This window comes from Dasypus novemcinctus, chromosome 24 (genome assembly GCF_030445035.2).
Source record: "Dasypus novemcinctus isolate mDasNov1 chromosome 24, mDasNov1.1.hap2, whole genome shotgun sequence".
In the NCBI taxonomy this organism is placed as follows: Eukaryota; Metazoa; Chordata; class Mammalia; order Cingulata; family Dasypodidae; genus Dasypus; species Dasypus novemcinctus.
Genome location: NC_080696.1, coordinates 11,492,342 through 11,518,196, shown reverse-complemented (window position 1 = coordinate 11,518,196; position 25,855 = coordinate 11,492,342). Strand labels below are relative to the sequence as shown.

The window sequence follows — 25,855 nt, the reverse complement described above, 5'->3', positions numbered from 1 at the left end:
TTGCTAAAGGATAGGGTGAATTCTCTGTAGCATCTGATGCTGTCTGACACGATTTTACCCATAGCAAAACTTCTTTGAAAATTGAAGTCAATCCTCTGAAACCCTACAGCTGCTTTATCAATTAAGTTTATATCGTATTCTAAATTATTTGTCATTTCAACAATATCCACAGCATCCTCACCAAGAGTAAATTCCATCACAAGAAACAAAGTTCTTTGCTCATCCATAAGAAGTAACTCCTCATCTGTTCACCTTCTATGAGATTGCAGCATTTTAGTCATATCTTTAGGCTCTACTTATAATTCTAGTTCTTTTATTATTTTCACTACATCTGCAGTTACTTCCTCCACTGAAGTCTTGAACCCCTCAAAGTCAGTCATGAAGGTTGGAATCAACTTCTTTCAAACTCCAGTGAATGTTAATATTTTGACCTCCTCCTGTGAATTGTGAATGTTCTTAATGGCTTCTAGAATGGTGAATTCTTTCCAGAGGTTTTCAATTGATTTTGCCAGACTTATCAGAGGAATCACTATCTATGGCAGCTTAGCCTTACAAAATATATTTCTTAAACAATATGACTTGAAAATTAAAATGATTCCTTGATCCATGGGTTGTAGAATGGATGTTGTGTTAGCAGGCATGAAAACAGCATTAATCTCATTGCACTGCTCCATCAGAGCTCTTGAGTAATCAGGTGCATTGCCAATTTGCAGTAATATTTTCAAATGACCTGTTTGTCCTGAACAGTAGGTCTTACCAGTGAACTTAAAATATTCAGTAAACTATGTTATAAAGAGATGGATGTCATGCAGGCTTTGTTCTTCCATTTGCAGAGCACAGGCAGAATAGATTTAGCATTACTCTTAAGGGGCCTAGGATTTTCAGGATGGTAATTTTCAGGATGGTAAATGAGCATTGACTTCAAGTGAAAATCACCAGCTGCATTCGCCCCTAACAAGAGAGTCAGCCTGTCCTTCAAAGCTCTGAAGCCAGGCATTGACTGCTACTCTCTAGCTATGAAAGTCCCAGATGCATCTTCTTCCAGTAGAACACTGTTTTGTCTACCCTAAAAATTTGTTAATTAGGGTAGCTACCTTCATCCGCAGATCTTCTGGGTAACTTGCTGCTGCTTCTATATCATCACTAGTTGCATCACCTTGCATTTTGATGTCATAGAGATGGCATCTTTCTTTAAACCTAATGAACCAATGTCTGCTAGCTTCAAACTTGTCTTCTGCAGCTTCCTCATCTCTCTAAGCCTTCATAGAATTGAAGAGAGTTAGGGCTTTGCTCTGGATTAGGCTTTGGCTTAAGGAAATGTTGATTTGATCTTCTATCCTGACCTTTAAAACTTACTCCATATCAGCAATAAGGCTATTTTGTTTTCTTATCATTTGTGTGTCCACTGGAATAACACTTTTAATTTCCTTCAAGAACCTTTCTTTGGCATTCACAACTTGGCTAACTATTTGGTACATAAGGCCTAGCTTTTGGCCTATCTTGGCTTTCAACATGTTTATCTCACTAAGCTCAATCATTTCTAGCTTTAGATTTAAAGTGAGACACACATGACCCTTCTTTCTACTAGGACACTTACAGGTCATTGCAGTATTATTAATTGTCTTAATTTCAATATTATTGTGTCACAGGGAATAGGGTGGCCCAAGGAGAGGAAGAGGGACACGAAATGATCGGTCAACAGAGCTGTCCGGACACACAAAATGTTTACTGATTAAGTTTAATGTTTTACATAGGTTATAGGTATGGTTCATGGCACCCGAAAACAATTATAATAGTAACATCAAAGATCACCATAATAGATATAATAATAATGAAAATGTTTGAAATATTGCAAGAATGACCAAACTGTGACACAAAGTGAGCATGTGCTGTTGGAAAATGGCACTGATAGACATGCTCAACTCAGTGTTGCTATAAACCTTCAATTTGTAGAAAATGCAATGTATCTGTGAAGCACAATGAAGCACAAGCACAATACAGGGAGTTTTGTCCATTGGATTAGTGAGAGAGACACTTGTATTGGGTTATACCAGTGAGATTTGGTTGTTCACTTATTGACACCCAGTATTATCTTAATGAATACATGTTATTAAAATTTTGTTGATATCCTTTCATTTCTAACCCTCCTTTAGGATGGTTTTACCGAATTCTGAGAACCAAGTGACCTCCCCAACGAAAGTTCTATTTTGGGGCCTGCCCTGGGGTTGTCCAAGTTCCAATTAGATTTCTGGGAAATTTAAGGCAGAAAATTAACCTGGTCAAAGATTCAACCTTGGTCTGCTGAGCATCTCCTTGTGTTAGGTAGTGCACGGTGCAAAAATGTACATTATAAGAGTTAGACTTCGGTGACCCCAGAGATAGAGAGAGAGGTTTATAACCTTATAAACATGGAATTTTTTTGAGGGAGCAAGTTTTCTATACATTAGCTACTTCAGCTCTTTCTTGAGAGTTGTGATTTGTCAAAATGAAAGAAGCAGACATGCCTGATAACTTGGCTTCCCATCACCTTTGCTTTGCTTTTCGCCACCTAAGAAATTAGCTAACAATCAACCCCAGGCCAAGGGGAGAGCCACAGGCTTCTGCAGGGAATAAAAAACTGGCATGGTGAGTGAAGCAGTCACAGAAAAGCAGAATTACTTTCTGGGGTCTAAAAGGACTTCCTTGCCCAGTGCACACCGAGTATCTAGTGTAGGAATGCGGGAAGGAGGGAGAACCAGTGTTGGAAAAGGTCAGGAGAAGAGATGATGATCTCCCAGGACAGGTGGTCCAACATGGGTGGGTGGAAATAGGGGAGAGAGTCTGGCAGACATTTGGCTGGACCTTACTTGTCACATACTTGGAGATGGGATGTAGAAAGCCCACTGACATTGAAGAATGGACGACCTGCTAGTCCAGGACAAGCCAGACTTGCCCTTGCAGGCCATGGTGGAAAAAAGATGTGGCTTTTTGGGGAGATGACCCCTTGTCAGAACCACAGGAAGAATGTGGGGCAGAGATATCTGTAACCTGTATTGCAACAATGGGATGGCAGTTGGCAGCTCCGAAGTCAAGTGGGCGTAATTCAACTGTGGGGCAATGCTGTAATCTTTTACTACCTTGCCAGTCTTCTGATTGAATTCTGATGTTTTTATGACTAGTGGAATCACTTGAGAAACAGTTTTTATCAAGTTACTGTGGTAAACAAGAAGAAACAATGCACTAGCAGTTTTAAATCACTGAGGATAATTACCGCCTTTTACTTTCTTGATCAGTTATGAAATGCCATGTGAGAGAAGTGTTTTGTCTCTGGGATGCTCAGAGGCTTTTGTGGACATGATCTTATTCACATGACATATCTAAGAGGTAGATGGTAGATAACTATAATGGAATTAGAGTTATCTTCATCAAGAAGGGAGACATGAGGCTATTAAGCAACTTGCCTAAGACTATAAATGAGGAAAAGTGTTTTGCAACCACCACTTCCTTCTCATCCCAGAACATTTTCATCACCCCTAAAGAAAACCTGGTAAACATTAAGCAGTCACTCCCTATGTCCTGACAACCACCAATCTGCTCTCTCCCTCTATGGGTTTCCTCATTCTGGATTTCTCATATAAATGGAATCAAACAATGTGGGCCATTGTATCGGACTTCTTTTACTCAGCACAGTGTTTCCAAGATTCATCCATCTTGTAGCATGTATCAGAGCTTCATTCCTGTAATATTCCATTCTATGGACGTAAGATAATGTGTTTACCCATTCATCAGTTGGTGGATACTTGGTCGTTTCCACCTTTTGGCTCTTGTGAGTAATGCTGCCATGAACATTTGTGTATGCCACTGCCTGTCTTTGAAAATTGTTATTGGAACACAGCTGCACATATTTATGTTTTGTCTATGGCTACTTTCCTGCTGTAACCACAGAGTGGAGCAGTTGTGACAGAGACTGGCCAGAAAAGCCAAAAATATTTACTATCTGGCCTACTGAGGCATAAATTTGCCCATCCCTGGTCCAGATGGAAATATAGACCAAGGAAAAGTACTTATAAAAAGGGAGGTGAAAAAAAATAAGCATTTTGTGTGAGTGGATAAAATGAGGATCTAACTTAGTTCGGGAGAGTGGAAAGTCTTCCCCCAAGAAGACGGGGTTACAACGAGAGCAGAAGAATCACAGGTGTGTCCCCAGAAGAAGGAAGAGAGCAGAGGGGAGAAGGCCCGGCATGGCTGGGGCACTGAGCGGGCAAGGGTGGGCACTGCTGAGTGTCAGCTCCAGGAGGGCGGGGGCTCTGGTGGGTGTGGCCCCCCGCCCAGCACAATGTCTGACTTCCCAAGCCTGCACATTGGTATTTTCTTTCAGGCTCGGCAGGTCAGAAAGGGCTCATAAACCAAGGGAAGGCCTGGAGCCTTGCTCTTCAGAATAAGGGAGGACTGGCGGGTTTTAAGCAAATGGTGACCTCATCAGAGATGTGTCCTCTCCCGGCTGCGGGGAGAAGGGATTTTCAGGGAGCTGGTGCCTGCGATTCTTGGTTAGTAATGTTAAAGTCTCTTCTGCTTCCATCATGGAAGATTTGGTGAAGCAAACTTGTTCAGGTGATTCTGTAATTTTAGCCTTAGGATCAGAAATGAAGGGGAAACAGTGTCCTCAACTGTACCGGACTGAACTGACAACAGAGTGCTCTTTGGCATTAGGGCATGTGAGCTGTGAGGCATTTTCCAACAGCCAGGTAGACAGTGACTCATCCTTGAGTTATTAGGAGCAATTTGGCTCCTGTAAGTACATAAAATGTGCCAAGAGTCCCTACACTAAGCTTGGATTGCAAACTATAATTTTTTTCTGTCATCCAAATTGGACCAATTTTTGCTTGTATCCTGGATGCAGAACTACTGCAGCTGGGCCCCTCCCCAGCGTCCTGCCCACTGAGGCCAGATGAAACATTGCCTGCCATTCAACAACAGGCTGAAGCAGAAAGCCTGCCTAGCCCAGAAGGAGAGCGATTTGCCAAGGACGCCACTGCTGCGCCCTTGTCTGCGTGTTTAAGAGTTGGTGTGCAGTGACACGGAACCATTCTCCTTGCTTCTCTCCTTTCCCACCTGTCACACCATAAAGCCATGTCCATTTTATGCATAGCAAAGGGCAGTCTAGGAACCTATAACTTGATTCATCATTTGCTTGCCTTTGGAAACAGAATGTGTCCTTAAGAGAAAATGCTTAGTTGAGTGTATAGATTCCTTGGTTAAAATCTTTTGCTCTTTCATAGAAGGCAGCACGTGTCATTTTCTTTTCCATGAAATCCTTTGATCTTTGGAAAAATAAGTATATTGTCTCCAAACCTATTCACTGAGAATATAACACTACAACAGTTTTTTCTTTCTTCCCGTAAAATTCGCTCATATACATGGTCACAGCTTTAATGATCTGATTAAATTTTCTTATCACGTGGCATATAATGTAGGAAAATGACCTCTTCCAGGGAAAGGCTAACCTTGACTAATTTTTAACCTGTACTCCTGATCAACCTGTACTCCTGATCAATAAATGCCTAGTGGACCCAGGCACTTATTTTCAGGTATGACAGTTTCTGAGCCCAAAGCAATGGGTAGGTTCAAGGCAAGAGTTATCTGAATGGGGTATCAAGGTTGTAGTAACTTTTTTTTGAGGTATGGGGCATTGAATCTGGAACCTTGTATGTGGGAAGCTGGCGCTCAACCACTGAGCCACATCAGCTCCCCTGAGTTGGTTTTTTTGTCTGTTTGCTTTTTGTTTTGTTTTTAGGAGGCACCGGGAACTGAACCTGGGACCTTCCATGTAGGAAGCAGGCGCTCAACCGCTTGAGCCACATCCACTCCCTAGGTTGTAATAACTCTTCAAACATCAGCTTTGTTGATTATTCCTACAGGCCACCACATAAAGTACTGTTAGCCTTGTCCCAGCCTATAGGTATCTGATTCAGGTGTCTTGCTAAGACTTTACCACCAAGGAGGCATGGCCCCTTAGAGAAAAAGTCAGGCCTCTTGTCATAAGCTGGAAAACCAAATCCTGAGGTTCATCAATTGTGGGAATTTCACAAAGGCCCCGAGCATTTGTGTGGGTTAACAAAAAAGTGTTAGCGCCAAGTGCTCCTATGGGGTTTGCTCTTTGTTGTGTAGTGGGAAAGGAATGTTGTGCAGAGTTGCTGGGGACTGGCAGTGGGCATAGGTGTGTCTTGCTGTGGATGGGGCATCTTGGATCTTGGGCAAGAGGCTTCACCTGTTTGAGTCTCGGTTGTCTCATACCTAGAACAAAACCCATCTAGTCCCATTAGCAGTAACAGGGTGTGTGTTTCACAAGGTTGTGTCCCAGGCCTGAATTTCAGATGATGGTGAAGAAGAGAAGTATTGAGGAAGAATCTAGTTTTTAAGGGAGGAGGAGCCAGTAATTGCTGTAGACTTTGGCTTTGACAGACTACAGAGTCAGTGGGGGAAAATCATTCCACTCTGTTCTTTCTATCCTTCTGTGGTTTAGTTTAACCATTCCCAAATGCCAGTCATAGAAAGATGAAGATATTTTCTAAAATTTTCACTGACTTATGGTGAAATGTGAAAAAAGTATGCATTTGTATACATGTGCCATATGTACACACGTCTGTGTTATATAATAGTATACACATCTTTCTTAGAGACTTTCCTTTAATTAGACATTATGTCCTCATTATCTTCTGGGATTGATACATAATTTCTGTTGTGGAATTATGAATGATGGTGATAGATAATTGGTTATGATTTTTTGAATCACGGCAAAATAAGCAGGCATACTAGGCTTGGTCACTTCCTATTTTGTGAAGATTTTATAGGTCTAAGAGATTCTAAAATCTTGGATGCCCTGAGCTGAACCAGAGTCATCAGCTCTCCGAGCTTTCACACTTTGTGAACAGAAACTTCAGATTTGACAGGTCAATGGGTTTTCAGGATCTGGAGAGTAAGATAACATGCTGATCTGAGATCTGAGATCAGTCCTGCCATTATTATTCTAATACACAAGGAGGGCTGGAGCCCACTTTCTTCAGCATTAATTAAACATGCTATGCTGCAAGAACCTAAGGTCCCCATATGTGTCATCCATGTGATTGCTTCAGGCAAACTCAGCAAAGGAACCAAGGAGCAAACTGACTCCTAGAACCTTGCTGGGTCTGGAAGCAAACATTCATATGCTACACACACACACACACACACACACACATATATGTGTGTTTTTTTTAACCCCCCAGAGATTGCTTCCTTGTCTGACTGCTCACTGTATGCACTTGCTGTGTGCTTGTCTTCTTTAGGAGGCCCTGGGAACTGAACCTGGAACCTCTCATGTGGAAGCAGGTGCCCAAATGCTTGAGCCACATCCACTACCTGGTTGTGTCAGCTCATTGCATTAGCTCATTTTCTTTAGGAGGTATGGGGAACAGTACCTGGAACCTCCCATGTGGGAGGTGGGCACCCAACTGCTTGAGCCACATCTGCTCCTATATGCCATATTTTTTAAAATGGAGTTGAAGTTGGTACAGGACTCAGGAGGTAATTCTGAGTAATACACATGCTATATACTAGAAGGACTGAAGACAGAGTCAAAGGCTCTTTAAAGAAAAATTAATAGGATGCTCTGATGAGTGCTGTGCCATGTAAAATCACGTTGCTCCCTGGTTAAGATTTTTACGATAAAAGCCAACATTATTCTTTAAGACTTTTAGCATTGTGTTTTGTTTTTGTTTTTTTAATTTACCAAGACTTTCACAAGTGTAATAACTGAGATGGCACTTTTTTTTTTTTTTTTTGCTGTGAATTAAGTCAGGGCTTCTTTCAGAAGTTTTATCCACTTCCTATTTTTATAAGTAGCAGTGATGGAGTTTCATGGTCCAAATAAGGGCTTGACAAATGCCTACTGCAGCCAGTCCTTCAAGACATCCCTGAACTTAGAGTCAGAGCATCCATCGTTATTTGGGGTCTTGGTTTCTTGCTTTTTCTGAGCTCCAATTTTCTCATGCCTAAGGGCTGGTCAGTAGCACTCGTTCTGTCCATTTCATACCATGGCTGTCAGGGTGTGTTTTAGAGTGCTAGGTTGCCGACAGGCAATATTCCAGAAATGGGCTGGCTTTTTACAATGGGAATGTGTGGAATGTATTAGTTTACAAGCTTACAGTTTTGAGGCCGTGAACATGGCCAAATGAAGGTATCATCAAGACAATGCCTTCTTACTGAAGGCTAGATGCTGGTGATCCTGGACTCCTTTGTCATAAGGCAAGGCACATGGTGGCATCTGCTGGTCTCTCCCTTCTCTTCCAGGTTTTGTTGCTTCCAGCTCTGGCTTCTGTGGCATCCTCTCTCAGTATTCATCCCATTTATAAAGGACTCTAGTAAGAGGATTTAGACCCATTTCAGGCCACACCATAACTGAAGTGACCTAATCCAAAGCTCCAGCCCACCATAGGGTCACACCTACAGGAATGGGCCAAGTTTAAGAACACGATTTTCTGGGATTCAGACCATCTCAAACTTCCACAGGGTCCAAAAAATTCCTAGATGTGAGTGTGATCATTGCAGTTGATGTCAAAATTAAAGGGATAAAGAACTGGCTATGTGTTAAAAAAAAGAAAATTATTTCCTTTGGGTTCCTTAGAAGCAATCCCTGAATAAAGGATTCAGGTGCAAGTGGTTCATTTGGAAGGTGGTCCCAGGAAGCACTGATAGAGGAGGGAGGATGAAATAGGGAACAGGGAAACGGACTAGGCCCAGTGGTTAGGGCATCCGTCTACCCCACGGTCCTTGACTCTTGTGGAGCTGGCCCATGCGCAGTGCTGATGTGCGCAAGGAGAGCTGCGCCATGCAGGAGTGTCCCCCACACAGGGGAGCCCCACGCGCAAGGAGTGCGCCACATAAGGAGAGCCGCCCAGCGTGAAACAAAGTACAGCCTGCCTAAGAATGGTGCCACCCACACGGAGAGCTGACATAAGATGACGCAACAAAAAGAAACACAGATTCCCGTGCCGCTGACAACAACAGAAGTGGACAAAGAAACAAGATGCAGCAAATAGACACAGAGAACAGACAACCGGGGTGGGGGAAGAAGGGGAGAGAAATAAATAAATCTTAAAAAGAAAAAAGAAAGAAATAGGGAACAAAGAAACCAACACAGGGTGAGTTGTCCAGTCAGTTCCCAGCATGGGTACCTGGAGCTCAATTCTCCCTCGGAGGTGGTGCAGAACTACCTCGGTAATTCCACCAAGGGCCGAGGGAGCTGGGGTCTGGATCCTCCAGCTCCCCTCGGCAATGGTTGGGGGCTGCTCCTGGGCTGTGAATTCTCTAGCACCTCCTGTCTGCTGTACACTAGGATGAAACAGGCTCCGGAGGCCAGAGAAGGCCTTCAGGTAAAAGGCAGTGTTGGCTTCTGGAAGGCAGGCTGCATGCGGGGGGAATGGTAAGAGTCGGGAGGGACGTCACGTGCGGCCAGGTGTGGATGCACAGAGCGTGGCCGCCTGGGAACCGCGTTCAAGTATCCTGCTTTGGGACGCAGTGGGATTTAGGGAGTTTCCTCTGTCCACAGCAGTGCAGGTGAAATTTGTCCCTGCAGGTTCCCAGCCTGCCAAGGAACTCCTGGAGAGGAAACGCTCAGAGCTCAGCAAAGGAGGAGGGATATCTAAAGATGAAGCCTTAGAAACTCTATGGATGATAAGCAGAGAATGACTCTTAACTATCCCTAGACCAGCTGGTACACCTGAGACAGGCAAGAAGTGGACAGCACTGGAGTTTCTCGAGCAGGGGCTTGCCCGGGGGGTGGAGTGCCCTTCCCTAAAACGACAGAAACATGGGTGTGTCTGGTGTTGGAAAAACACAATTATGTATGCAACTGGCAGCAGATACCAGAAGGTCTTGGAGCAGTGGCAGGTGAAGCAGTTTTTACCGATACAGAGGGAGGTTTTAGGTGGACAGTGTGGTGGACCTTGCTTTCAGCATCTCCTCTTAGAGCAGGACACCAGATAGCTTCGGAGGCGTTCCCGCTGGGAGCGATGCTTTCCCGTCTCTAGGATTCTTGTTGCCGTGATTTCCCAGAACTTTCAGCACCACCTTACCTCCTTCCAGACCACTCAGTGCTTCGCTTAGTCCTGCTTTTCCTTTTGGTCATGGCCTAAATGACCTTCAACTCGGAACTTGGTCATTGAGCAGTCCAGCCCAGCAAATGACCAGTCTTGCAAATGACCACAGATTATCTGTAATTTTAACCAATTGGATGAGAACAAAGTGGTAGAAATCAGGCCTCGCTGCTTCTTGCTTTAGGGGAAAGTTGGTGACCCACTGCTACAATAGGTTAATCTGAGGAAAGCCGAGTTACCACTTATACAATGGCAACATTATATAAATCCCCAAGTCAGAAGGCATCCCCCGTACTGTTTCAAATCCATCTCATGGATTTATGCTGTTGCTACTACATGTTCACTGCCAACAGAGTCTTCCTTGAACTCCTGGAAACAGTCACGAGAATCAGAAGAAGTAAAGAAATACAAGATTAATCTCAAAGTATGCAAATGTATTGATGCCTTGAGGACCAACGTGTACAACTGTAGACTCATTACCCTAAAATATAAATACATCCTCTGGCATGAATGAATCAGATATGTACTGACAGGAATGGGAAAAATAATTAAGGAATCTGATTCTCTGAAAAAGTTCTCTTAAAGCACTGTTCTACAATTTTATTTTTTTCATTTTCTGTAATGTTCAGTAGAGATGACATATGTATTGTGGTTCATAAATGTGGAAAGCTGGTCTCATGTGGCAAATCTGAATTTATCATTCAGAATGCCTGCCCCTTTGACAATTGCCTAGAAACTCTTGTTCTCCATTTTAAATGAAACTTTGATAGCTCTTTCAACTGGCAGATTTTATTATTTTAAAAGCAGAGATAGCACCATGAGTCAGTATATCATTATATTCAGTTTTATGGGTAAGATATAAATTTTAACTGACCAAACTGATTTTAGTAACCTCTATCCTAAAAACCTAGTCATTTGTTTAATTTTCTATACTGTTTAATTATATTAAAGGAAGGGCTTTGGAGCCATATCTTCCAGAATAGGTTGATAAACTCACAATTATTTATTCCTACATTTTTGAAACCTAGTATGATCCATTCTAGAATTTTAGGTGCATTAATGTTTTCCTTTAAATAACTGTAACCTTATCTGAAAATATTTTTCATTCTTAAAATTAAATATTGAAGTCTAGTTAAATGCATGCTGAAGGGCTTGGGGGTAAAATGTAACAATTCTACAGCTTTACTTTGAAATACATAAAATATATGGAGTGCTGGATGGAGGGAGGGATAATTAGACATGTAATAAGACAAATATATCAAAATGTTAATTATAGGATATAGGGGTGTGCATATGCATACTTACTGTAGAATTCTTTCTACTTCTCTACAATTTTGAAAATGTTCACAATAAAATGTGAGAGGAAAGTTTAAAAAAAGAAAAAGAAGCAATATTTTGTCTAATCATAAAGAACACAGCCCTGAGACCTGACTCCCCTATTAACTGGAGGTGTAATCTTAGGCAGATTCACTTAACTTTTAATTCAGTTTCCATAAAAAGGGGGGGATAGGAACTGTAACTTATAAGATCATTGTAAGAATCAGATGAGTAATTTGTAAAGGTCTTAGAAAGTGGCACAACTTAAAAGTTTGTTAAATAAAATTTAAAATATCATCTCATAAATGAGGTTATTGGTGGGAAAAGAGATCATATTATCTTTCTTGGTCATTCAACTCTGAGAATGCAGAGTTTTATTAATACCAGATGACAGGCCTATAACAGCCTTGGTGCATTAGTAATTTTCCCTCTAATCCCAGGCACATTTTTTCTTCTGTTAAGAGACAGCAAGAAGCACTGAGTTGAAATCAATAATATTTAATTGCTGTTTTTATTTTCTTCAATAAGTTCCATTTGCCTAAAGCATGTTTCCTGCCCTCAGGTTTAAGATATTTTACACATAATATCTAGATATCAAATATAAGCAGGTCACACCAAGTAGTCTAGTGATTTAGTGATTTCTAAAAGGAGGCCAATGGATGGTAGCCATGTTCTTCTACAATGGTTAGGAAACCTGTAAATTAATTAACAAGAAGTTATATACTCTGAAGTCTCCAAAGAATCCTGTATATCATATGAGTAGGGCTATTTTGGTCTTTTAAGGAGCTAGACATGTGGGCAGCAAATGGTAATTTAAATAAACAGGTGAAATGAGATCAGTCTCTGGTGATTCTTATTCATTCCACAAACATTATTGAACAACTACTATATGCAGACTCTGGTCTAGGGGCTAGAGAGACAGCAGTGAACAAGACAGAAATCTCTGCCCATGGGGAGATCATCCTCTAAAGGCAAAGGCAGACAACAGGCACAAAATAAATTAATGTGTGTGTGTGGTGTTAAGCGCTAAAGAAAAACACTTCAGCAGGAAAGGGGGCAGGAAGGGAGGAAGTTTGCAATTTTGTGAGCCTGTCTCACAGAGAAGATAACATCTGAATAAAGATCTAGAGGAAGGGAGAGAGCAAGCCAGGTGGATATCTGCAGAAAGAAGTTTCCAGGCTAAGGGAAGGGGAGATGCAAATCTCCTTCACCATTCCAGCCTGTTTCAGGAATGGTGACAAGTCTAGTGTGGCTGGAACAAAGTGAGCACAGGGAAAAGTAGCAGGAAGGGATCTGAGAGGACCAGGTTGGGGGTCTAACAGCCATTATGAGGACTTTGGCTTTTTTTCTGGATGAATTGAGAGCCATGGAATGGATATGAGTAGGAGAGTATCATCTATGGATTACAGTTCAACAGGATCACACTGGTTGCTGTTGAGAATGGTCTTGTGGATAATGGGGGTTGGAGGGGATGGCAAGGGTGGAAGCAGGTTATGATGGAAACACGGTCACCAATCCTTTGAGACTCCTACCACTGAGAGGTGGGCTTGGTCCCTTCCCCTTGAATCTGAGTCAACCTTGTGACTGCTTCCACCAATACAGTAGGGTAGAATGAAGCTGTGTGATGGGGATAGCTTATAAAAGTCCCTGTGACTTCTACGTGTGCACTAGAAGACCTGCTCTTGGAACCAACAAGGCTGCAGAGATCCAGGTAGCAGAAGGGCCACAGTCCCAGCTGAGTGCCAAGCATCTTGGAGATGGATCCTCCAGATACCACTGTTCCAACACCAGGCATATGAGTCACCCCCAGATGAGGCTCCAGGCATGGAGCAGGAGAAGAACTCTCCTCACTTAGTCTTTTCTGAATTCCTGACAGGTAGAATCCATTAGCATAATAAAATTATTGTTTTTTTGGTGTCACTTCATGTTGGGCTGGGTTTATGATACAATAATAGATAACTGGAACTCATGGAGAAGAGAGGGGCACCTATAATAAGTCAGGGAAGAGATAGTGGTAGCTGGGACCAGGGTGGCTGCTATGGGGTGAATGAGGAGTGCTCAGATTATAGATTTTGAAAGTAGGATCCATGGATTTGTTGACAGATTGAATGTAGAATGAAAGATAAAAATCATGAATGACTTCAAGGTTTTTGGTTTGAGCCAAAGGTAGGATAGAATTGCCATTTACTGAGATGGGATAGACTGTGAGGGGGGGGGCAGGTTTGGGGGCCAGAGGTAAATATCAGGAGCTTAGTTTTATAACATAATGTAAGTTTGAGATGCCTATTGATTATTCAAGTCAAAAGATCAGGTAGGGGAAGATGAAGAGTTAGAGAGGCAGAGAGATTACTTTTCTCCCAGAAAAAAAAAAAAAAAGCTAGAAGACAGACAGAGACTGCCTAGAGGACTGCTCTGGGGCTTAGGACATCAGAGGAGGATAAGTTGCCACCCAGAAGAAAGAGGGGCAAAGAAAAGGAATCTCAGCTGGCTGGGAAAATCCAGTGAGTAAAGCTGCAACAGCAGCAGCTTATGCCCATCTCCCCACCCTTGGAGCAAACAGAATTCTGTGGACTGCAAGCAGCTGTGGACTTCAGTGGCTGTGGGCTGATAGGGTAGCAGAAGTTCTCTTCCCCAGGAAAGGGGAGAGGGAGGGATACAACCTACAGCAATTTAAGCTATGGCAGTGACCTTGTCTACTGCCTTGGAGGGGTTGTGTACTTTCAGTCTGGTTGGGGCCATGACATTATTTGCCCTGACAGCTTGCAGGGCAGACTTCTCAAACACCCTCCCTACTGTCCTGGACTGGTTGCTAAGGAGGCAGAGGGAGGAAGAGTGAAACTGGCCAAGGGAGAAGAACAACTTCTGAGAAAATTTGTTTGTGAGGCTTGGCCAGCCTAGGAATTAGCAAAAAAATTACAAGCCATAGGAAGAAAAAGGAAACTATGACTCAGACAATGGAATAAATCAAAGTTCTAGACAAGACACAGGACTTGAAACAGCTAGTGAAGTTCATACAAATCTCCTAAATCAAATAATGGAGTTGAAGGACTACATGGCAAAAGAAAAAAAAAAATTAAGATACTGGGTGAGCACAAAAGAAAATCTGAACCTTGGATAGAAAAATAAAAGAGCTTATGGGAATGAAAGACACAATAAGTGAAATTAAAAATACAATAGAGGCACACAACAGCAGATTTGAAATCCTAGAAGAAAGAATAAGTGATGTAGAGGAAAGAACAACTGAAATGGAAGAGAAGGAAGAACAGAGAGAGAAAAGAATGGAAAAAATTTAGCAGAGGCTCAGGGAGTTGAATGATAACATGAAGCACACCAACATCTATGTTATGAGAGTTCTAGAAGGAGATGAGAAGGGAAAAGGGGCAGAATGAATATTTGAAGAAATAATGGCTGAAAATTTCTCAATTCTCATGAAAGACATGGATATACATATTGAGGAAGCACAGTGTACTCCACTTAGAATAAATCCAAATACATCGACCACAAGACACATAATAGTCAGAATGTCAAATACCAAAGAAATAGAGAAAATTCTGGAAGCAGCAAAAAGAAAACGTCATATACAAGGGACATCCAATAAGATTTAGTGAGGATTTCTCTTCAGAAATCATGTTGCCAAGAAGGCAGTGGTATGATATTATTAAGGCACTGAAAGAGAAAAACAGCTAGCCAAGAATTCTTTATCTGGCAAAACTGTCCTTCAAATATGATGGTGAGTTTAAAATAGTCACAGATAAAGAGAAACTAAGAGTTTGCAAACAAGAATCCAGCTCTGCAGGAAACACCAAAGGGAGTTCTGCAGCCAGAAAAGACAAGAGAGAAAGAAAGGCTTGGAGGAGAGTGTAGAACTGAAGACTATCAGAAAGGGTAACCAAAAGGGTAAAAAGATGAACAAAAATAAGATATGATATATGAAAGCCAAAGGATAAAATAGTTGAAGTAAATAATGCCTTTACAGTAATAACATTGCATGTTAATGGATTTAACTCCCCAATCAAAAGACATAGACTGACAGAATGGATAAGAAATCATGAGCCATCCATATGTTGTCTGTAGGAGACTTCCCTTAGACCAAAACACACAAAAGACTGAAAGTGAAAGACTGGAAAAAGATATTTCACACAAATAGTAAACAAAAGAGAGCAGGGATAGTTATACTGGTGTCATATAAAACTGACTCTGAATGCAAAAAAGTGATGAGATGTAGAAGGACATTATATATTAATAAAAGGGGCAATCTACCAGGAAGGAGTAACAGACATGAGTAGCTATGCACCTAATTAGGATGCTCCAAAATGCATGAGGCAAACTCTGGCAAAAGTGAAAGGAGAGGTAGACTTTTCTACAATACTGAAGACTTCAACATGCCACTCACATCAATAGGACAGAAAAACTAGACAGAAAATCAACAAGGAAATAGAGAACTTGACAGAAGATCAATAAGGAAACAGAGAACTTAAACAATATGGTAAACGAGCTGGACCTGGCAGACATATACAGAACATTGTACCCCAAATCAGCAGGTTATCACTCTTCTCAAGAGCTCATGGATCTCTCTCCAGGTTAGACCAAATGTTGGGTCACAACAGAGCTCTCTCAATAAATTTAAAAATATTGAAATTATGCAATGCACCTTCTCTGATTATAATGGAATGAAACTGGAAAAGTGGAAAATTCACAAAGGTATGAAGGCTAAACAACACACTCCTAAACAATCAGTGGGTCAAAGAAGAAATTGCAAGAGAAATTAGTAGATATCTTGAGATGAATGAAAACGGGAATACAACTTATCAAAACATATGGGATGTGGTGAAGGCAGTGCTGAGAAGGAAATTTATAGCCCTAAACGCCTATATTAAAAAAGAAGAAAGAGCTAAAACCAAAGACCTAATTGAACAACTGGTGAAATTAGAAAAAGGACAGCAAACCTATCCCAAAGTAAGCAGAAAGAAGGAAATAGAAAAGGTTAGAGAAAAAAATTAAAATGAAATGAAATTGAGAACAACAACAACAAAAAAGAAAATCAATAAAACCAAAAGCTGGTTCTTTGAGAAGATCAATAAAACTGAAAAACCCTTAGCAAGAATAATAAAGAAAAAGACTAAAAATAAAAAAAGATATGCAAATATATAAAATTAGAAATGAAAGTGGGGAAGGCATTATGACTGACCACCACAGAAATAAAAAGGATTATGAGAGGATATTATGAGAATCAGCATGCCAACAAATTAGACAACTTAGACAAAATGGACAAATTCTTAGAAATGCACAAATAAACTATATTGACTCTACAAGAAATACAAGAACTCAACAAACCAATCACATTTAAAGAGATTGAATCAGTCATCAAAAATCTTTCTACAAAGTCCAGGACCAGAGGACTTTAAAGGTGAATTCTGCCAAACATTTCAAGAAGAATTAATACTAGTTCTGTTTAAACTCTTTCAGAATATTGAAAAGGAGAAAATTACCTAAAACATTCTATGAAGCCAATGCCACCCTAATACGAAAGCCAGATAAAGATATCAGAAAAGAAAAATTACAATCCCATCTAATGAACATAGATGCAAAAATTCTCAACAAAATACTTGAAAATCTATTCCAACAGCATATGAAAAGAATTATACACCACTATCATGTGGGTTTTACTCCTGATATACCAGGGTGGTTCAACATAAGAAAATCAATTAATTTAACACATCACATTAACAAATTGAGGGGAAAAAAAAACACATGATCATCTCAATCAATGCAGAAAAGACATTTGACAAAATTCAGCCTCATTTCTTGATAAAAACACTTCAAAAAATAGGTATAGAAGGAAAGTTCTTTAACATAATGAAGGGCATATAGGAAAATCCCACAGCCAACATAGTACTCAATGGGGAGAGGCTGAAAGCTGTCCCTCTAAGATAAGCAACAAGACAAGGATGCCTATCATCACCACTGTTATTCAGTGTTGTACCAGAAGTTCTAACTAGAGAAAATATGGAAAAGAAATAAAAGGCATCTTAACTGGAAAAGAGGAGGTAAACTTCTGACTATTCGCAGATGACATGATCCTATATTTAGAAAATCCCAAAATATCTACAACAAAGCTACTAGAGCTAGTAAATGAGTTCAGCAAAGAGGCAGAATGCAAGATCATGTAAAAGTCAGTAGTGTTTCTACACACTAATAATGAGCAAGTTTAGGAGGAAATCAAGAGAAAATATTCCATTTATAATAGCAACAAAAAGACTCAAATATCCAGGACTTAATTTAATCAGGAATATAAAGGACCCATATTCAGAAAACTACAAAACACTGCTAAAAGAGATCATAGAAGACCTAAACAAATGAAAGAATTCCATGTGCATTGATTGGAAGACTAAACATTGTGGAGATGTCATTTCTACCCAAATTGATTCATAGATTCAATGCAATACCAATCAAAATGTCAACAGTTTACTTTACAGAAAGAGAAGTCAATTACCAAATTTATTTGGAAGGGAAGGGTGGTCCCAAATAGTCAAAAACATCTTTAAAAAAGAAGAGCAAAGCTGGAGAACTCACTTTCTGACCTTGAATTGTATTATAAAGCTACAGTGGTCAAAACAGCATGGAATTGTCTTAAAATGGAAACAGTGATCAATGGAACTGAACTGAGAGTTCAGAAATAGACCCACACCTCTATGGTCAACTGATTTTTGAAAAGTCTACCAAGACTACTTTTCTGTGACAGAATAGCCTCTTCAACAAATAGTGCTGGCAGAACGGGATATACATAACCAAAAGAATGACAGAGGACCCTTATCTCACTCCCTATGTAAGAATCAACTCAAAATGGACCAAAGACCTAAACATAAAAGCCAAGACCATAAAACTCCTAGAACAGGGGTTCTCAACAAGGGGTCAATGAGCTTGAATTTACACTCAAAAAATATTGTTTTTCTGGGGTGTGTTGGTATAGATGTGATATATTTATTAAATAATTCACAGTATAGTATGGACTTAGTAAGGGGTTCATGGAGTAAAATAGGTTAGGAACCCTTGTCCTGGAAGATAGCATAGGGAAACATTTACAAGACCTTGTATTAGATGGGGGTCTCTTAACCCTTGTACCCAAAGCACGAAGAACAAAAGGAAAAAAATAAATAAATGGGACTTCCTCAAAATTAAACACTTCTGCACATCAAAGGACTGTGTGAACAGGGTAAAAGGGCAGCCTACTCAATGGGAGAAAATATTTTTAAATCACATATCCGATAAAGGTCTAATATCTATGTGTAGCAGTTTGATATGCTTTGTGAATTCCAAAAATAGATATTGGATTATGTTTGTAAACTGATCTGTACCCGGGTGTGATTAAATTATGATTAGGGCTTTGACTGGGCACATCAGTAGGATGCTGAGTCCCTGCACTGTTGAGGGGTGGGGACTCACAGATAAAACTACACGGCAGAGCAGAGGAGTTAGTTGGAGTTTTGATGTGGGGGTTTTGATGTGGGAGTTTTGAGCTGGAGCCCAAGAAGTAAGCACACAGAAAAGCAGAGCAGCTGATCTCAGAAAGAAACAAGTCCCATGGAGAGAGACAGAGTCAGTCACCTGGTAGTCTATAGCTGGCCTTGCTGAGACCTGGGAAGAGAGGAACTCAGGAAGCCTGAACCCTGGCAGAAGTCGGCAGCCATCTTGCTCTAACATGTGGCAATAGACTTTGGTGAGGGAAGTAACTTATGCCTTATTGCCTGGTAACTGTAAGCTTCTACCCCAAATAAATATCCTTTATAAAAACCAACCACTTTCTGGTATTTTAAATCATCACCCCTTTAGCTGACTAATACACCATCATATATAAAGAAATAATACAACTCAACAATAAAAAAAACAAATGGCCTGATGAAAAATCGTCAAAAAACATGAATAGACTTTTTCTAAAGAAGAAATACAAATAACAACAACAACAACACAAAACCCACACACGTGAAAAAATGTTTGTCACTGAAAACTAGGGAAATGCAGATCAAAGCTACAATGAGATATCATTTCACACCTACTAGAATGGCCACTATTAGAAAAACAGAAAGCTACAAAATGTTAGAGAGGATGTGGAGAGATAAGAATGCTCATTCCCTTTTGGTGGGAATGTAGGATGGTACAGTGGAAGTCTGTTTGACAGTTCCTAAGGAATTTACATATAAATCTACAATGTGACCTGGCAATACTGCTACTACATATACCCAGAAGTACTGAGAGCCATGACATGAACAGACATCTGCACATCCATGTTAGTAGTGAAATTATTCACAGTTGCCAAAAGATGGAAACAACCCAGGTATCCATCAACTGACAAATGGATAAACAAACTGTGGTATATTCACACGATGGACCATTATTCAGCTGTAAGAAGAAATAAAGTTCTGAAGCAGATGACAACATGGATGAACTCAGGGGACATTATGTTGAGTGAAGCAAGCCAGGCACAAAAAGACAAATATCAAATTATTTTGCTATTATGAAGTAAATATAATGAGCAAATTCATGGAGTTAATAGCTAGAATATAAGTCACCAGAGTGTTTAGAGGATGGAAAGCTGAGATGTAATCTGTGCTGAATTGGTAAGAAGTTGTTTGTAGATGTTTGGAAATGAGTAGAAATGGTGAAAGCACATCACATGATTTATAATTAGTAGCACTAACATATGGGTATGATATATATATATCACTATGATATATACACATCCCTATGATATATATATATATCGTAAGTTTATGCTTACACTTGCACTTACATATATATTTTATATATATATAATATCTGCATATTATGTATATATTATATATCTGCATATTAGTATATTATATATACTACCAGGCTAGGTTAGGTCATCACAAGAGTCGTGCAGTTAGAAAATAGAAGTGGCCTAAGGACTGTCTTTGGGTTGCTCCATTGTTTAAAAGACAAGGCAATGAAAATCAACCAGGAATAGAAACTACAAAGGAACAGCTAGTAAAATAGGAGGAAAATAAAAAGTATCATGTTCTGGAAGCCAAGTGAAGAAAGTGTTTTAAGGAGGAGTAAGTGATTATTTGTGTTTAAATGCTGCTAACAGGCCAGGTAAAAAGAAGACTGAGAAGTCACCATGGAATGCAGGAATGCAAAGTTTTAGGACTATCATTTACTGAGCACTTATTATCTGCCAAGCATTGTTCTGAACATAATAGAACATATGTTCATAATAGAACAGTCAGGAATAACTAATGGCTAAGAGGATAATCATGGTTAGCAAGTAGCCTTTCCCTTGGGCACTGTTTGAATGTCCAGTTACACCAGATCCAGGGAACAAGCATGGTTGCCGGGTTTTATGAATATGTTCTAACAGAAGGGCTCTATGTCTTCCCAGGATATTTGGAAGATTGGGTTTGGCCAATAAAACATTGCAGTTCTACGATATTTTGGTGAACCCATTGGGACCTAATATTTGAAATCAGGGTAGTCCAGGAAATCTAGTCTATGTGGTCACTATAATAGCTCCTCAAATCTCAAACCAGGACCAGATGTTAATATACCAACTTAAGAATGTGAAGATGGAAGACTCATCTACAGCTTTTTATTATTAGAGAAATGGTGACTTTACAGAACCATCATGTACATAAAATTTCCCCTTTTAGCCACATCGAAATATATAATTCAGTGGTGCTAACTGCATTCACAATGTTGCGCTACCATCACCACCATCCATTACCAATTTTTTAAATTGTTCCAAATAGAAACTATATATTTTAAACCTAAACTCTCTATTCCCTATTCTCACCTCATCCTGGTACCCTATATTCTAGATTCTGACTCTATGAGTTTGCTTATTTTAATTATTTCATATTAGTGATATTGTACAATATTTGTCTTTTTTGTATCTGGCTAATTTCACTCAATATGATATCTTTAGGTTTCATCCATGTTGTGTCATGTATCAGAACTTCAGTCCTTTGTGTGTATACACCACATTTTGTTTACACATTCATTAGTTTGTGGATACTTGGGCAATTGTGAAAAATGGTGCTATGAACATTGGTGCAAAATATCTTTTTGAGTCCCTGCTTTCAATTCTTTGGGGTATATATCTGAAGTGAGATTGCCAGGTCATATGGTAATTATACACTTAACTTTCTGAGGAAATGTCCAACAGTTTTCCGCAGATGGTGCATCATTTTATATTTTATATTTTCTCCTCTGTAAAATGGGCATGATGTAACTACTTCATGGGCCTGCTGGGAAGGTACGTAAGGCTTCCATATGGAATGCCTAGCCTGGACCTTATATGTAACACAGGATTGATACATTTTTTTCTTTTATTTTCTCTGAACTTCTGTTTCTTAGTATTGCACTGCTCATTTCTTCTCAAATCTCAAATTGTTCTCATTTGTTCTCAAGAGAGGACAGCTCTTGTCCTTTGATAGTCTTTTAATTTTATTATAAGCTTTCTCCTAACAGCTAGTTTGCAAATTTCTTATTTATCTTCTTATGTCCTAAGGATAACATTCTTAATAAATATTGGTGAAAGACTTAATGAATGAGTGAAAGATAGACAAACAACTACCATGTGACGACTCACTGAACGTGGTAACGTTACACCATCCAGGGTCAGGAATGCAGTAGATGCTGAACTAGAAAAACTCTAATCCAAGGATATTTTTTTTTTTCTAGCAAAGACAAGATTAGGGAAAAGGTTACAAATTTTCCTCCATCCTACAGGATCAATTTAATAGAAGAAAATGCAGCTCTCATTGTGCTGAAACATCACCTCCAGGGTAATGCAGCATTAACAGCAAAAAAACAAAAACAAAACCAGAAGGTCTACCTCACTAGGTTCAGTTCTTCCTAATAAAAAGCTAAGGTCAGATCAAATATAATAAGTGCACATACAAAAGCATCTGTCTCTTACCGGGACTTGCTCAAGAGGCAGTAGAACAAATTCTTAAGACAATAGTGTTCTGTTACTGACTGAGTCCTCCTCTGTCAGAAGTAAGAGGTAGGATGACACACCAGAAGGGAACAAAGAAGTGGACTTGGTCTGTGATGAAATCCAGTTATTAGCACATCCTCAAAGCATGTGGAGTTTAAAGGTGAAAATAAGGCCACCTGGTCAAACACCCAAAAAGCTCCCGCAAAGAACTCGGGATGGCTTCTGAACTGGAAGCGCTCTGGCCTCCTTGCCTCCTGGAGGCTGGGGTACTGAGCCGAGATTCCGGCGCCAGCATGTTGAAAGCAGGGTTTGTTGGAACCAAGGGAAGTCCCGAGTGACTGCCTGATGGTAATCTGCGTATCGGATCTTAATGCCCTTTTTTCGACAGGTATTTCTAGGGGCCCCCCGTTTAAAGCACAGATAAATGCATTGCTCTATGGTTGCAAATGAGCAGGAAGAGAAAGGGTTGGAGGGCTCTTGGGAGGAGCAAGTGGGATTTGAGATGCTGCTCCACAGGACCTTAGGGTGGCCAGAATGTTTGAAGACCACGGGCTTGGGATATTTGTAAGCCGTGGGCTTGCTTTTATCAACAGGCATTTAAAAAAAAAATCAAGACCTAGTTTGATAGTGGACCCAAAAGTAAAATGGACTAAAAGTAGAGGCTGAGGGTGATGGCAGTACAGACAACTTCATTCCTGTAATGGAAGCGGGGATAGGCCCCTGCCTGCCCTATTACACTAGGCTCCCAGCGCAGTTTATTCGTAATCATGCTTTAAAGCTAGAGTTGAGGCTCTCAAAGGAAGTCATTTTCAGCTTAGCATCACCTAACTATACCTGAACCAACAGGATCTGGAAGGCCCTTCGAAAAGAGCTGTCAGCAAACACTCAGCAGCCCTGACATTTTCTGCTGCTTTTAGGAAGCTTCACTGTCCAAGGATAATTTAAGTCTTCCAGGAGCACGTAGTAATGGACTTAGGATCCTGATTTTCCTTCTTGTTTAGGGGTGGTTGTATCCTCCCACCTACGTTTCTAACCTCAGACACTGGAATGTGGTTATAAAGCCAAGAGAAAGTAAAGAGAGAGAAGAACCATTTTGAAGGCACCTCTGTCCTAATTAGACCTGTCGGGGTCAAACTGGCCCAGAAGGCAAGGAGGAATGTGGTATAGTCATTTTAGGGGCAAGGAACATCTTGGGTATTGGTTCGAATCAACACTTAGTGACTGATAAAGGGCAGATAATGAATGTAAATTGTGTCTTGTGGTATAACTGATGGGAGTTGAGAGCTTTCTCTTACTGAGCCGGGTTTCGTGTGCTCGGCTGGGAGAGGCCAGGTCTGAGGTTTCTGGTAGACACTGCCCGGTTAAGCTAATGCCTTTGGTTAAGAGAGGCTACGTTTTGGGACCAAGGCCATTTCACACACAAACTCCAGAGCGGCCCTCAGCTCTTCCACCTGAACACACCCCTTCATCTACTGACTGGAGGGCTGGCCCCAGCCAGCCTCCCCGCTCCTGGGACCTTACAACAATTTGACCTTCGCTCTGGGTGGATGCTGGCTCTCCGGGATGAACGAATGATGGAGGATTACATGGGGCTCCCTGGACAACTTTTCATTTTCTGTCAGTGAAGCTACTTGCTTGCTCCTGAAGCTGGTGAGCTCACCCGGCTGCTCAGAACAGAGCGCCAGGGCCTCATATAAGGAACGGAGCAGCAAGATTTGGAGAACTGCTTTTCCCCCACAAGTGTTCAGCAGACACAGGCTCCCTTTTGTATAAACTGATATCTTTCTTGAGTTCTTTCTCCTCCCTATTAAACATTCTGTTACAACTGGAGAAGAAAAAAGCATCCAATGGGAGAACAATTAAATGTCTGTTTTAAGATTCTGTTTTCACGTGTAACAACAAGCCACACTTTCTCAAGTGTCTTGGAAAGGAATGTTTGAGTGGTCAAATTACAAAGAACTGCAACTTAAAGTCGAGACATGAGCTATGAAATGTTCCACTAAGCACCAAAAGTTATTCACCTTTCAACCAGCGAGACATTTGTCACGAACCAGGCGAAAACGCCGTCTACACCACATCAAGTCCACACCATTTACTTTCCTCTGCTTCCTATGAAGCACGCTGAACATAACATGCTGTGGCTTCTTGCCAGACTGAAATTTAGCTGCAGAGTTTGAGTTTTCACAACTCTGCCCCAGAAAAAGTGCTAGAGAGAAAACAAAAGTGCTTTATGCATGTTTTTATTTTAGGGAGTTTAAGGCAATGGGGATCTGTGAGTTTCTTCTATTAATAGATATTATCGATGCATAATAGGTGCAAAGAGAAGAAATTCTCTGTTTAATCCACACCTAAGATTTTTGGCAGCCAAGCATTTGGAACTACCCGAACTGGAGCCCAAACACAAACCACTTTGTAAATGTAACCTTGAGTTGGGACCGCTTCAGACAGCTTTACGAGGAGATACTGAAATATTTAGCGCATTCAGAATACATTGGGTGGTGGGGGGGGGGGTCGGGGAGCAGGGGTCTCTTACCTGGGCTGCTTTCACAATCCCGTTCTTTCTGCAGTCTCCCCTCGGCGGGCCTGCGTTCCCCTTCTCGCGAACGCTGCGAGGCCCGTGGCAAGCTGCAGTCCCACCTGCGGCCCCAGCCATTCCTGGGAAATGATGAATCCTGGCAAGTGGCAGGTTTCCCCCAGAGGTTCTCGGCCGGCCAGGTTCAGCTTTCGAGCTGGTGAGGGGACGGACTGAAATACTTCAGGGCTGAGCCTCTGAAGGAATCCTACTAATCAGGCCTTTCTAGAAGAAGAGCACGGCTATCTTCTTGCCAAATCTTTGAAGTGGAAAACAAACAGTTGCCTTTCCACTCCTCACCTCCACCAAGTCAGAATGAGGACTCCAGGGCAACAGACCTGCTTCCAAAATTACAAAGGAGAGGGCTCAGGCCAGCAGCTACTGGGGCCTGAGGAAACCAGTGGCAAGCTGTGAGGAGGAGGGTTGGGAGGTGGAGACTCTTTTAAAGATACACCCCGGGTCCACAGTGCAGTCACACACAGTCTTCTAAATATGGTCAGTTCTGAATTGGCATCCTCCCCTCCCTGCCGCCTCATACAGTTAAGTACAGTTTTGCATGGAAACCAAGTTTAAAAGCCAACTTTTCTTTTTTGCTGAAGAATGAACAATCTCAACCCACCTATGCATTCCAAGCAGCAGTACAAAGAGGGATAAGAAGTCTGGGAAGTACACTGTTTGGTTTCTAGTCATAGCTGCATTACCTTGATCAAGTGGCCTTTGCCCTCTTCTTGCCTCAGTTTCCCTACCTCTTAAAAGAGACAAAGCATCTTTGGCGGGTGACTCGTGTCTGATGGGGTAGTAAAACAATGGGACTGTGGCTTGGGTTTGTTGCTGACACAAGGCAGCTGACACAAGGTGTCACGAGGCAGGTGTTGACCAGGGAACCTGAGTCCA

The 25,855-nt window shown here is 41.0% G+C and overlaps 1 protein-coding gene across 1 annotated transcript in view; it reads right to left on the bottom strand.

Annotated features, from left to right (window-relative positions):
• Positions 1–25,382, bottom strand: part of SPTLC3 (serine palmitoyltransferase long chain base subunit 3) — a 142,964-nt gene extending 117,582 nt beyond the window's left edge. The window contains exon 1 of the mRNA XM_058287568.2: positions 24,923–25,382. Coding sequence (XP_058143551.1) covers positions 24,923–25,042 — 120 coding nt within the window. The 5' untranslated portion in view covers positions 25,043–25,382. The remainder of the gene's footprint in view (positions 1–24,922) is intronic.
• Positions 25,383–25,855: the final 473 nt, after the last annotated feature.